This window comes from Megalops cyprinoides, chromosome 4 (assembly GCF_013368585.1).
Source record: "Megalops cyprinoides isolate fMegCyp1 chromosome 4, fMegCyp1.pri, whole genome shotgun sequence".
Lineage (NCBI taxonomy): Eukaryota > Metazoa > Chordata > Actinopteri > Elopiformes > Megalopidae > Megalops > Megalops cyprinoides.
The window spans coordinates 41766330-41780906 of NC_050586.1; the positions used below are offsets into that span (position 1 = coordinate 41766330).

At 40.0% G+C, this 14577-nt stretch overlaps 1 protein-coding gene across 1 annotated transcript in view; it reads left to right on the forward strand.

Annotated features, from left to right (window-relative positions):
• pomt1 (protein-O-mannosyltransferase 1) overlaps window positions 1-14577 on the forward strand; it is a 73112-nt gene that overhangs the window by 24308 nt on the left and 34227 nt on the right. The window contains exons 8-11 of the mRNA XM_036527007.1: window positions 4617-4710; window positions 6230-6385; window positions 10887-11017; window positions 11168-11263. Of these exons, the coding sequence (XP_036382900.1) occupies window positions 4617-4710; window positions 6230-6385; window positions 10887-11017; window positions 11168-11263 (477 nt within the window). The remainder of the gene's footprint in view (window positions 1-4616; window positions 4711-6229; window positions 6386-10886; window positions 11018-11167; window positions 11264-14577) is intronic.

A 14577-nucleotide genomic window follows, 5' to 3' on the forward strand; every position in this document is an offset into this window, starting at 1 on the left:
GCTGTAGAACATTAGCCCGTCTAGCTACTGGGTTAGCTAACCCAGGCACAGTCTCACAAAAAAGGTTTCAAACAGACAATAAAGCTGTAAAAAAAAATTAATTTAATTAAAAGATTAATTATAAGCGAAATGCCTGCCATGGGGATGGGGATGATCGCCTGGGGATGTGTGGGCTTCATCTTTTAAACCATCCAGGAAAAGTTTGACGTCCTTTGGTTGTTTGAAGAACTTGTCTCGGCTGCTGTGTTGCACTTTTAGAGCAGCTGGGTAAAACATGGCAAAGGTAATTCCTTTCTTGCGAAGTTGCTTCTTCACTGTGTAGAATGCTTGCCTCCTCTTTGTGACCGCAACAGAAAAGTCCTTGTAGATGGAAATGGTGTGGTGATTATAAAATAACTGCCCAGCAGCCCTCACAGCTTGCAGAATGCACACTTTTTCCTGAAAGTTGTGAAGTTTCAGGATCATTACACGGGGTCTTTCTCCCGATGCAGGTCAACAAGCTAATATGCGATGTACGCGGTCTATCTTGACATTGCCATGCTTGAAAAAGAGATTCAGTAATTTGGATAACCAGGTCCTGAGGAAAGAGATGGGATTTGTTCCCTCCTCTCCCTCTGGCAAACCGACAATTCTGATGTTGCATCACCTGCCTGGTTCTCCAAGTCATCCAGCTTCTCCAGTGCTGCATTCAGACTCGCTTTTAGCTTTTCTACATCCGTGGTGTCTTAATAACAGCGTCGTCCACTTGAGATATACGTGTTTCAACTGCTGAAACTCGAGTTTCCACTTCAGTGATACCAGTCGAGAGTACTGTTAGCTTCTCTAACATGGGGTCAGTTTTGTTACTGAAAGAAGACTCGACTCCTGCCAGAACAGGAAGTAATTCTCTTAACCAGCACATCGGTCGCATTACCAGACATGTTCATGCCCGCCATGTTGGTGTGTGGCAGCGTTGTAAGTCCCTTTCAGACATGCACTACTATCCTGAACTTATCTAGATATTACCCGGAGGAGCTGTAAATGAGAACACCAATGTCCGAATCAGTTGGACTGGACATGAAACAGACTTTACCCTACCAGCTCCCCAGTACAAAGTCTGTGTAATGTCTGTGTGACAGAGTGCTGTCACTACAGTTGAGTATGTGCTCTTACTGCCCTGAGAGCCCTGGCTCTTTGGCATCACGGTCAAAGTCGCATGTTTGGTACCCTGTAGACCCGAGTTTGAGGCCGAGTGGGGTGACTGCTCTCGCCCTTCGCTACAAATGGTGTCAACAGTGGGATGGCTTGCCGCGAGGCCATCGAAGGCGTGCCCGGTGTGTGAGCCGTATGAGGGACCCCCAGGTTCGGTTGAACCCGGTGTGAGGGACCCCAGAGATGGGTGAAGCATGGTGTGAGGGACCCCAGAGATGAGTGAAGCACTAGTGAGTGGGGTACCCTGGGATGGGAGAAGTATGGCAGGGGAATACGTGAGGGACGCCATGGTGTGTGAAGCGCATGGGTGTGCTTCCCAAAGGGGAGGGCAGTGTGACAGAGTGCTGTCACTACAGTTGAGTATGCACTCTGACTGCCATACCAATGAGCCTGGCTCTTTGGGGTCGCGGTCATATTCACTCTGACTGTCATACCAACGAGCCTGGCTCTTTGGCGTCGCAGTCAAAGTCGCATGTTTGGTACCCCGTAGACCCGGGTTCGAGGCCAGGTGGGGTGACTGCTCTCGCCCTTCGCTACAGTCTGATTGAGTCATTGTGTGAATAGAGCGGGTCATTGTCCGGAAAATTCACAGCGAGCAAGTGGGCATGTTGATGATGTTGATGATGCAACTCGCATGAAACCAGAATACAAACAGCTGCTTTGTACTCTTTTCTGCTTGCCTGTATATTCCTTTCCACTCTTTCGTTGATATTGCGGATACGTGCAAATACACGTTATTTTGATTCCAACGATCATTAAAAAGATAGTTAGCTATATCTATACTGCCAAAACTTATCTCTGAGTAACAGTATTTTAATGCTTCAGAAAAGATCTGAAGCTCTGTCAGGTCAGCAAAGATTTGTGTATGTAGATAAAGCTTAGTATCGTGTCTTTTTGATGAAGTTACACCTAGATCTGTGAGGGCTCTACCAGTTAGCATGGTATAGTTAAAATCCATACCGTAAAATTCATACCAGCAAATTCATATTGGTGTACTACCTATACCGTTTATACCGCCCACCCCTAATTTAAATGGCCATTTTCTGCAAAATGGATTTGAACATACTGAAACTTGAGCTGCGTCTCAATTCAGATGACCAATTGAGAGTCAGTACTTCTCACAATGTTGCCTGTGTAGAGTATATATGCTATTGAAATGTAATAAATTCACGCAGTTACCATTACCTGGAATGTGATTTAAATGGCAGGAATCTCTCTTTATATAAATATTTGTTTATATTCTATTTGTGAAGCAAACTCTCATCCAGAATTATAACAAAGCAATTTAGATTGATTATTAGCATATAGATGATTATTCTTGTTTTTTTCTGTAATGAGACAATTAGAAGAAGAACATATTGTGACGAGAACAGGCCATTCGGCCCAACTAAGTTTGCCATTTCAATTAAAGAGTATCCAAAACTGCATCAAGTCTGGACTTGAACACAGCAAGGGTCTCTGCCTCAACTACATGACCTGGCAACATATTCCATGTATTGATAACTCTTCGTGTAAAATAATATTTCCTTATATCAGTGCGGAACTTACTCTTAACTAGTTTACGTTTATGTCCTCTTGTTCTGAACTCACCCTAAAAAATGTATTGTAGTTAACCTTATTGAGTCCTTTTATAAACTTAAAAACCTCAATTAAATCACCCCAAAGTCTAAATAGGTTAAGTAACTTGAGTCTTATCCTTGTAGCTTTTATATTTCATGCCAGGAACTAATTTAGTTGCCCTTCTTTGAACTTTTTCAAGAGCCTCAATATCTTTCTTATAGTGCGGTGCCCAGAACTGCACACAATATTCCAAGTGAAGTCTGACTAAAGCATCGTATAATTTCAATATAACCACCTTAGATTTATACTCAATACTTTTGGCTATATATCCCAGCATCCTGTTGGCCTTTTCTACTGCTACAGCACACTGCCTAGATCCTGTTACACTTGGGTCAACTATTACTCCCAAGTCTTTTTCAAATTGAGCACATTCTAGTTTTTCCCCCCCATGAAGTAGTCTAGTCTAAGGTTCTTATTTCCCACATGCAAAGACTTTACATTTATCTAAATTGAATGTCATCTTCCAGGTACCTACCCACTTTTGGATGCTGTTTAGGTCATCCTGTATTAAAAAGAGTCCAAGTCCAGCATAGTTTCGTAATGGCCTTCATGGGCCTGTAAAATACAGGTTTTATCATACAGTGGTGGTCTTACCTAAAAACTGCTGCAGTCCAGAAGGACAGCAGTAAGGTTGAAGCCTTACCTTTCACCAACGTGTAACTCGGCTGTCTTTCATACCTGCCATCCCGGTTTATTGAGCCCGCTATAATCTGCTTCAAACATTGTAGACACTTGGCATCTTGGATATTGTGAGTTGAACAAGGTAAAGATGAGTCAGTACTTTATCTGAATTGGTAGATACATGCCGTAAAAATGCATGCTTGCCTGTATTTTGGGACAGGATGGCTGAAATAAATGCAGCCAAAGTAGCTAATCGCATTAACTTAATCCCCCCCCCCCCACAGGACAATATTTGTTGGAGCTGGCTATTAAAACTTAAGACAAATAGGTCAACAGGTCCATGTTATGTGTACTCCTGAGTAATTAAAGAATGAGGGGAGATTATTTATAAACCGTTAACAATTTTTCTGCTATCACTAGAAAATTGAGAAAATCCTCATGGATGGACAAGTGTGGTATTATAACAATATATAAGAAAGGTAACTAGCTAGTTAGTTTTGAATCTTTTATTAGAAATTATATTAACTATATTAGAATTATACTGGATGAAATTCTACCATGCTATTGTCAACATGTTTTTGCAGAGGGAGTTTGTGAGCAAGGTGTCACAAAGATTTATGATGTTATAGTGTTGAATTTTCAAAAGTGTTTGGAGGAGTACCACAGGAGTGATTCATTATCAAACTGATGTCAGTAGGAAATAATGTCATACTTAATCCATTAACATAAACTACAGCGAGTAATAAGAGGGATTACATCTGAGCATTGCAATGGACGGAAAAGTTTAGCAGGATACTGGAAACGGAGACCCTTCACGTGTTCACTGCCTCACTTGACACAATGCTTAATATACAGCGAGGACAAAAAGACAAACCTAGTTGGGCTGAATCATCTGTTCTTACCATAAAAATTATAATGCTCTTATGAACTGGCAACTGTTGATGTTTGTGTTGTTATGACTTAAAAATATGTGAAAAATAATAGAATAGAAAAATAAATGAATACATTGTTTAACAATTCACTGTCTTCAGTTAACTGGAATTACTGATGTTATGCTAGTTTGACTGTGTTAAGTGCATGCGTGCATGTAACTGTGTATATGTGTGTATGTAGATTACATCATATACTAGTGTATACTGGTACCTTGATCTTCACTGTGTTTGTGTTTTATATTTGTACCACAGAGTGAAGTACATGGGCCTCTTCACTTACATACTACTTTTGGGTCTGGCAGCTATCCATATCTGGGAGCTCATTGGAGACAGAACACAAAGCAATGTGAGTTAATATATCTCATCTGATAGCTAGGACAGGTGCGTGGTTTTGTTTGTTTTGTACGGTGTCTCTTTGACTTTGGAGGATATGTTCAAGATGTATTGGACTGGGGAAATATACAGAATACTGTCCACATAAAATTAGGTAATTACAAATACAGATGCTAATTTTAGGTAATTATTTTCAATAATTTAGTTAGACTATATTAGTATAGATTAGACTATATTAGTTAGACTATATGTAGACATTTTATAAAGGAAAATACAGCTTATCAATATGTTAGTCATTTCTTGACATCTTATTAAAAATGGGAACAATCAAAAATATGATTACAGGACTTCATTGCAGTAATGATGTTTTTTATTTGTTTTGCATTGAGCTGGCATTGTGGGATTGTGGGAGGTCGTGGCACACAATGAACATTAAAATTTTGAATGGGTTTATATTACTTGAAGAAAATGATTTCAAAGATTAAAAATCAGAGCAGCCTGAAAACATCAAAATCATTATTGTGTGTTGCTGAACACATTTGAACTCATAACTGTTTTCCATGTTGGGTGTAGGCATATAGATACCAAAGTATCTACATAAACTAGTGGCATCTAAACATGTAGCATCTGTGCAAAAGTTAAATTTAATAATATTTTGAGATCAGTTGGATGTTCACCAGAGGTAGCTAGCATTAATGGGAGCAGATCCATTCCCATTGCTGTTGAAAAGCACTTCTACAGAGCTCCTTGCTATATCCTTTTGAAGCCAACAAAGACAAGAATATCAGGCCTATTTGGGTTTTGGAACTACATGTACTTCCAAATTGGTGGTTGAGTAAATGAGTTACATTTAGTTAATCTGAATTTGATACTGTAATAACTACTGTACTATTCGATGGGGGGGGGGGGGTGATTTTTTTAATACTCTGAAGTTTAAACTTTTCATCTTCCATGACCATCAGGACACTCTGAGAGGTCAAGTTGTGATATGTCTGTAAATGTCAAAACCAGAAGTCCGTTTAATGTACAGAATTAAAAAAAAAAAACATTTGAATATTGAGAAACACAAAAGAAATTTAAACTCACCAGACAACATGCATACAGTAAAATGAATTCATCATGTGACACATTCATGTAAAGAAAAAAGATAAACTTTTAGGTAAAGTGAGCACAGTTACAAAATGAGCATAAATTCCATTGAGAGAAAAGAGAGAGTTATTAGCATAAGTGTGTCAAGGAAGAGGTGAGCTGAAACCATGACCATGAAGGCAATCCGAGACTGCCCCTCACTATTTAGGGCTGTTTTTTACTCGTCGCTCTTTCATGGCATGGGTGTCCTCTCCAAATGTGAAACTGCAGTAAACAATAGATTCATGCATTTTAAAAGTAAAAATACTACAAAAAGTGATGTAGCTGGCAGAGAATAAGGAGTATTTACTGACCTGAATAATTGAATCTGCAAATCTGTGGATGTCTAGAGTCCCCTGGTATTGTGTCAGCTGTTTACAGTACATGTTTCTCTTATTCTGCAGGTGATGGTGCTGGTGCAGGTATTGCCCCGTTGTCTTGCACTCCTGGTCCTGCCTGTGGTGCTATACCTCGGATTTTTCTATGCTCACCTTAGCCTGCTCTATCGCAGTGGACCCCATGACCAGATGATGAGCAGCGCCTTCCAAGCTAGTCTAGAGGTTGTGTAGCCACATTCATGCTACTTTCACAGTTTGTAGTGTTTATATTGTAATACTTTGCTTTTCTGTGCTATGGTTACATGTTGTGCTGTAGGCTTTTCTATTTGTTGTGATGTTCCACTTAAGTTTTAAGTAGGGCTGCCCCCTAACAGTCGACCAAACGTTAGTCGATGAGAAGAGTCTTAGTCGACCAAGTTTCATTGGTCGGTTAGTCGCAGAAAAAAAACCCCCTCAAATTCCATTCGGGAGCTGCGCCTTGTCGTTAAAAAGTTATTAGACTTATGTCAGGCAGGAAATCATCCAAAGTGTGGAATCATTTCGAGCGTGTAAAGGACAACCCCAAGAAGGTGACATGCAAACTCTGCATGCAAAAATTCGCCTATCATTTGTTGACATGTAGGGGAGAGCCGGGACGAAAGTAACACGGGCATTTTCTCCGAGCCCATACAAGTCTGATATGCCTGATGTCAGCATGTACAGCACACAACACTTACCAGAACCGTGAAAAATCGCATGGATGCGTCATACTTTTGCGAGTTATACCTTATATACTTAGCTAAAGAAAAGAGAAGCAAATGGATCGCTGCAATTCACAGAAACAACTGGAATGCAGGCACTGATACGTGTAGCTTGCATCTTTCCAAATAAAAGTTGCAATAAAATAAAAATATTTGTACAAAACTGTCCGCATACAACCAGAATATCCATTGGTGTCCTTGTAACTTTAATTTCACCAACAAATCCCGCCTTGAAGTACGACCAAGCTTTTGCGGACATTCTAAAACACTTAAGGTGAAACGGCTTAACGTAGCTTAATGTTCCAAAACAGTGATCAATGATCACCAAATTTCTCTCGGCCATCTCTTGTCATAAACACTTCCACCTGTCAAAAAATCAAAACCGAAATCCTGTGGACGTTATCTTACATTAAGCGTTTTCCTCTCCGTTGACGCCCGTTACCTTATAAGGAAAAGGTTTAATGTGGCTTAATGTTAGTATATAGCGTCCAATGATCACCAAACTTTTCTGACGTCTCACATGTCATAAACACCACCTCTTATCAAAAACCTAAACTAAAATCCGAGGAATATGGTAGTTAGGCCGAAGTAACATTAAGCGCTGTCCTCTTGCTTTTTTGTTAATTTTCCAAACAGTGATCAACTAAGCTATGAAGTGTTTTCCTTATAATGAGCATCAATGGAGTTTTGCTTTTTTGATAGGAGACATGAGATGTGAGTCAAATTTGGTGATCATTGAGTAAGCCACGTTAAGATTTTTTCTTATAATGGGCGTCAATGGAGAGGAAAACGCTTAATGTGAGATAACGACCATACTCCTAGGATTTCGGTTTTGATTTTTTGACTGGAGGAAGTGTTTCTGACAAGAGATGTCCGAGAGAAATTTAGTGATCATTGATCGCAGTTTTGGAACATTAAACCATGTTAAGCGTTTTAGAATGTCCCGGCTTTTGTATGACTTCAGGCTTTGCTTTGTGTATTTCCCCGGCGTCGAAATCAGGTACATATAAATGTCAGGAAACCCGATTCCTGGCCACATATCAATATCCATAGACCACTGGTTCTTTGGTAAATTGTAAGGATCACTGTCGAGTCCAACTGCCTTTAATTTAAGAAGATTGTTCGTTTTACTCCCGGTTTCGCAGTTTCCCCTACTAAAGGAAGCCATATTGCAGGATGTTTTGCCACTCAGTCCGACTGAGGGGGCGTATTCCGTCGGGAAAGTGACGTCAGTGCATAACCTCTATTCACTACTGTTCAAAAGTTTGGGGTCACAAATTTTTTGTCCATTAAAATAACATAAAATTGATCAGAAATACAGCGTAGACCTTGTTAATGTTGTAAATGACTATCGTAGCTGCAAACAGATTTTTAATGGAATATCTACATAGGCGTACAGAGACCCATTTTCAGCAACCAATAGTCCAGTGTTCCAGTAGCACATTGTGTTTGCCAGTGCAAGTTTATCATTTTAAAAGCCTAATTGATCATTAGACAACTCTTTTGCAATTATGTTAGCACAGCTGAAAACTGTTGTGCTGATTAAAGAAGCAATAAAACTGGCCTTCTTTAGACTAGTTGAGTATGTGGAGCATCAGCAATTGTGGGTTCGATTACAGGTTCAAAATGACCAGAAACAAAGAACTTTCTTTTGAAACTCATCAGTCTATTCTTGTTCTGAAGGCTATTCCATGTGAGAAATTGTCAAGAAACTGAAGATCTTGTACAACGCTGTGTACTACTCCCTTCACAGAGCAGCTCAAACTGGCTCTAACCAGAATAGAAAGAGGAGTGGGAGACTCCGGTGTGCAACTGAGCAGGAGAACAAATACATTAGAGTGTCTAACTTGAGAAACAGACACCTCACAGGTCCTCAACTGGCAGCTTCATTAAATAGTACCCGCAAAACAGCAGTCTCAACATCAACAATGAAGATGCGACTCCGGGATGCTGGCCTTCTAGGCAGAGTTGCAAAGAAAAAGCCATATCTCAGACTGGGTCATAAAAAGAAAAGATTAAGATGAGCAAAAGAACACAGACACTGAACAGAGGAAGATTAGAAAAAAGTGTTATGGACAGACAAATCTAAGTTTGAAGTGGTCGAATCACAAAGAAGAACATTTGTGAGACGCAGACCAAATGAAAAGATGCTGGAGGAGTGCTTGACACCATGTGTCAAGCATGGTGGAGGCAATGTGATGGTCTGGGATTGCTTTGGTGGTGGTAAAGTGGGAGATTTGTACAGGGTAAAAGGGATCTTGAAGAAGGAAGGCTATCACTCCATTTTGCAACACCATGCCATATCCTGTGGACGGCGCTTGATTGGGGCCAGTTTCCACCTACAACAGGACAATGACCCAAAGCACAGCTCCAAACTATGCAAGAACTATTTAGGGAATAAGCAGTCAGCTGGTATTCTGTCTATAATGGAGTGGCCAGCACAGTCACCAGATCTCAACCCTGTTGAGCTGTTGTGGGAGCAGCTTGACCGTAAGGTATGTAATCAAGACAATCCAACTTGTGGGAGGTGCTTCAGGAAGCATGGGGTGAAATCTCTTCAGATTACCTCAACAAATTGACAACTAGAATGCCAAAGGTCTGCAAGGCTGTAATTGCTGCAAATGGAGGATTCTTTGACATTGGCAAAGTTTGAAGGACACAGTTATTTCAATTAAAAATCATTATTTCTAACTTTGTCAATGACTATATTTCCTAGTCATTTTGCTGTATTTCCTATTCAAACTCATTTCATGTATGTTTTCATGGAAAACAAGGAAATTTCTAAGTGACCCCAAACTTTTGAACAGTAGTGTATATATACAAAGGCCATCATAAGGTATACTAACATTGTATGGGAACTGTATTTTACAGTGTCATGGTCTTATTGCATCATTTGCAGTGATCTTTAAAAGATAACACTATTTTTAATTGTGACCCTATTTTTACTTGACTGTCACCTGGAAAATATGCCCCTCTTGTCAGGTCCACTCAGCAGCTTCCAGTGTCACGGTTCATGAACAAATTTTCTTGGAAATTGTCATGAAATATCAATTGTGTTATTGTCAAGTTAGTCCATTTCTACTATATAGTATATTAGGTTCTGGTAGTGATATTTTTCAAGTGTTCCAAAAAATTAAAACATACATTGGAAAGTGAAATTACTGCAGATTGATGAATGAATGAAATCACTGCAGATTGGATGGTGGTACATCGTACTGCAAGCCCATTCCATCTCATCCCATCAATGCTCTGTTGGGTTGAGGTCTGGGGACTGCGCAGGCCATATAAGTAAAGTGAACTTGCTGTTCCTGGAACTATTCTGAAACAATGTGTGCTTTGTGACATGGCATATTATCCTGCTGAAAGTATCCCTGTGGTGAAGGATAAACTGTAGCCATGAAGGAATGCACCTGGTCAGCAACAATGTTCAGATATGCTGTGACATTCAATTGGTATCAAGGGACCTAATATGCACCAGAAAAACATTCCCCACACTGCTACACCACCGCCACCAGCCTGCACTTTTGACACCAGGCAAGATGGGTCCATGGACTCATGCTGCTTGCACCAAATTTTGACAGTCATCAGCATGACATAATAGGAATCAGTGCATTCCTGTCATGTGCGAAAAGACCAGAAGGATGGCCTTGAGATACTGGAACCAGCATGCCTGGCACCTGGGATCATACCTTGCTTAGGTCATTGCTTAGGTCACTGATTTTGCCTATTCTAATATCCAGTAGAACAGTAACTGTTCCCTCAATGCCTGACTGCCTGTTTTATATAGCAAGCCACGGCCATGTGACTCACTGTCTGTAGGAGCAGTTCATTTTCATGAACTAGGTGGTGTGCCTAATAAACTGGCCACTGAGTGTATCTGAGTAATTCAATCAGAATTCTTCAGAACTGCAAACCATTAAACAAGTTAAAATTTTACTATATATTTCCCAGACTGTCATACATTTACTGTGTGTTGCACACAGGGTGGATTGGCAAGGATAACACAAGGTCAGCCTCTGGAAGTGGCGTTTGGCTCCCAAATTACACTGCGCTGTAAATCAAGCAAACCTGTCCCATGCTGGCTGCACTCACACAAGGCCAACTATCCCATCAGGTAAAAGGACATTTTGTCTCACTTGTGCTCCTTAAGCTTCTGTGCTCAAAGTCAGGCCATAATCAAATTTGCAATACTCCACGACATCATCTTTCAATAATCATTGATTTTTTTATGCTCAGCTGATCTCAGCTTTTTCTTTATGTCAAGGTATGAAAATGGGCGTGGCAGCTCTCATCAGCAGCAGGTTACCTGCTACCCTTTCAAAGATGTCAACAACTGGTGGATTGTCAAAGATCCAGGCAGGTAAGCACAAGAGTTATAAGAGCATAGATCGTTGCAGAAAAGAAATAAATTCCTCTGTTGTGATAAAATGCAAAACAGCTCTGTAATAGACAGAACAATAACAATAAATGAATTCAAAACATCATTTATTTTAGTGTTTTAACTTACAAAATAGCTTATGAGCATCAGTTCTTGAATCATAATGGGACAGCAAGTTCACTAGTAGCTAACATGTAAATGAGGCTGGGCGATATAGCTGTTGCGATATATCGAATAGCTGTTTTTAGCACAATAACAGCTATCCCCGGTATGTGGCATTAGGTTTTTTCCCCGTATGTTTTTCCCATTAGTCATACCTGATGCATGAGCACACCTCCAAAGTTCAGCCCTACATGTAAAAAGATCTTTCAAGCCAATTTAGAAAAATTTTCTTTTTAGCATCATTATCACATCATTATGACCTGTGATGAAGGACATCATTTGGAACATGCTGTGGACTCTTGGACAATTTGTACTTTCCTTCTTCTCCATTTTAATTTTCCTGCTCCATAATTTGATCAGAAATTTGTAGTACCCCTAAAAACACTTCTTGAAATAAGCCTGTCTCCATCTTTAGCCATGCCTGTTGTGGTGACCTCACCACTCCCCGCCGTTTTCTGCTAATGCGCCGCAAGGAAGCTACATCAAATGCAAAAATGAACAATCTCCAAAAATTAATACAAAATATTCCTCAAAGTCTGATGCAAAAGGTTTATTGTACATGGTTCAAAATCACATACAGTAAACCGGGCTGGTCCGCGCGGAGCAGTAGCGTCATCAGTCACAACTCCAAGCAGTCCCCCAAAGCAGTCCCCTAAGCAGTCAGGCAAGCAGTCCGGCAAGCAGCCCCCCCAAGCAGTCCGGCAAGCAGCCCCGCCAAGCAGTCAGCCCCATCCCCAAATGCATCTCCCTTTTTATGTTTATCCCCTTAGCCCCTCCTGGAGCTTAGACTCAGACCCCCTCCTTCAATTTCATAACACACATTCTGTACACTATTTTTCCAAGATCACACCTGTCTAATTAAAAATAATTACCCCGCCTTGGCTGTACACTATTATCTCCAAGACTGCGCATATCTAATCTATAAAAAATAACTGTCCTTTCTTGACCTGCTCTGCCTTGGCTATACTCCATAAAGAATCCCTGTTTGCGACCCTCCTTTTTTAGAGTCCAACTCTTTTATCTTACACTAAGGGTCCATCCTCCGAGCAGTGCTCGGACAGTGTCCAACTTTCATCAACAGCCCCACAACAGGCCTTACTTGGCATACAGGTATCTCACAGCTGCATACCCCTCCCGCAGTCTCCTGTACTCTCTTGACCCTTCTTTCTAGTTTCTGCTCACAGGCAAACAAAGTATAATAGGATACATTATTATTCATTTAAGGCCTATAGTGTTAGGTTGTTTAATTAATAGAGTAAATGGCTCATATATCAATAATTTCGGTTAATATATCGATAACTGCAGTTAAAATAAAAAACTAACATCTATTGGCAATGCTTATAATGTTTGCTGGCAATAATTTATCTCCACCAAGTAACAAGCTTAATCGTACCACGTCAAGCTCCGCTTTTCTCTGGTGGGGTGAAAGTGGCAATGCTTACAATTTCCACATGGAGTATACACTTAATCAGAAATTTTCCACAACGCTGTTCATTCATTGCTTGCTGAAAGTTACAAAAACATGGAGATTACTAATTCTACACTTCTTCTTCACTACTAATAAGTATACAATAATGAGGTACATATGTGATTCTCTTTTAGCAAACAGAACACTTCAAAAATAAATTGTACCACCTTTTTACAGTAACAGCCAACTGCTAGCCAACTAGCAAAATACTTTTGAGTAATCAAAGCTAAAAATATTATTATAGTGATATAATCAAATTCCAACAAATACACATTTAAAAATACATATTTATCTTAAGAAGTGAATCACTGCATGCCATTTCATAATGTAAGCATTAGCAAAACCCTTCAGAGGTAATCAAGATGTTTAAAAGGTTTGGCCCAGTGTGTTATCAATCTTATGTTCGTTGCACTGTAGAATATGTAAGTATTACAAGTATTAAATAGTCCAGACTTCTCAAAAGAACTGAATAGTGTTATTCAGCTTTAATGTAGCTGTCACACTATATGCTTTGCTACAGAAGATGATGTTCAACATCACATTTCAGAGGTTTATATATTATTAGTACTTTGGTACTCCATACCTTATTATAGACAATATGAAGATATGGTATGACTGAACATTCATTAAAAACCGTACAACCATTTTATTACACCAGTTCATATGCATACTGTATTGCTGACTGACATTCTGACAAATTACAGGCACTAGAAGAGGGCTCACTGAGCAAACGCAACACTCAAGCTCAACAAATGGCAAAAATTGAGAGTTACGACAGTTAACTGATAGTTCAGTGAGACAAAAGTATAATCATTTGTTCTAGGCCTGGATTGTGCAAACACAGGGAACAGTAATATTTACTGTAAACGGTACTTGTAATTGTTAAAAATCCATTAGGTGAAGGTTACTCTTTGCTGTTGTGCTTTATTCCCTCTTCATGCCCACTTTTGGAATGGGATTGTTTCACCATGACAACCTCTGCAGTTGTGCAGGAGCATGAAAAAAATCCTGCCATACACTTACACGCAGCTAATGCCCCCCCCCCCCCCCCCCCACTCTAAAATTCCCAGTGTGAAGTGGTAACCAGTTGGAGGATAGGCACTACTCTTGTGCTTTAATTCACTTTATTGACTTTGTTCTGTTCAGTCTGAATGTCCAGTACCCTAACAAAGTCAGTTAAGGGAGAAAAAATAAAGGCCTGCTCAGTAAAGATAATGCTGTGTAGCTAAAAGGTAATGACTACACTGCGTGCACAATTGTTAGGCAAATTGTATTCCTCAGGATTTTATTGTTGAACAAATACAATGCTCTCAGTCAGTCCAAAATGTTATTGAACCTCAACCCTGAATGTTTAACAAAGGAAAAGTGAGTTTTGTCTTTCTCAGGGGAATAAGTGTGCACAATTATTAGGCAACTAAATTACAAAAAGAATTTTTCCCAAAATCACTTGTTTATTCTCAAATTTTAAAGTAAAGCCCCTTTCACACATGCACTGGACGTTGGAACGTATCCAGCCCTTAGCCGGAGGAGCTGTATGTGCAAACTCAAATGACCGAATCAGTCGGACCGGACATGTGACGGACTTCGTTCTGCCAGCTCCCTAGTACAAAGTCCGCCTCATGTCGGAGTGAGCCCATGTGTGAATAGAGCAGGCAGTGTTCCGAAG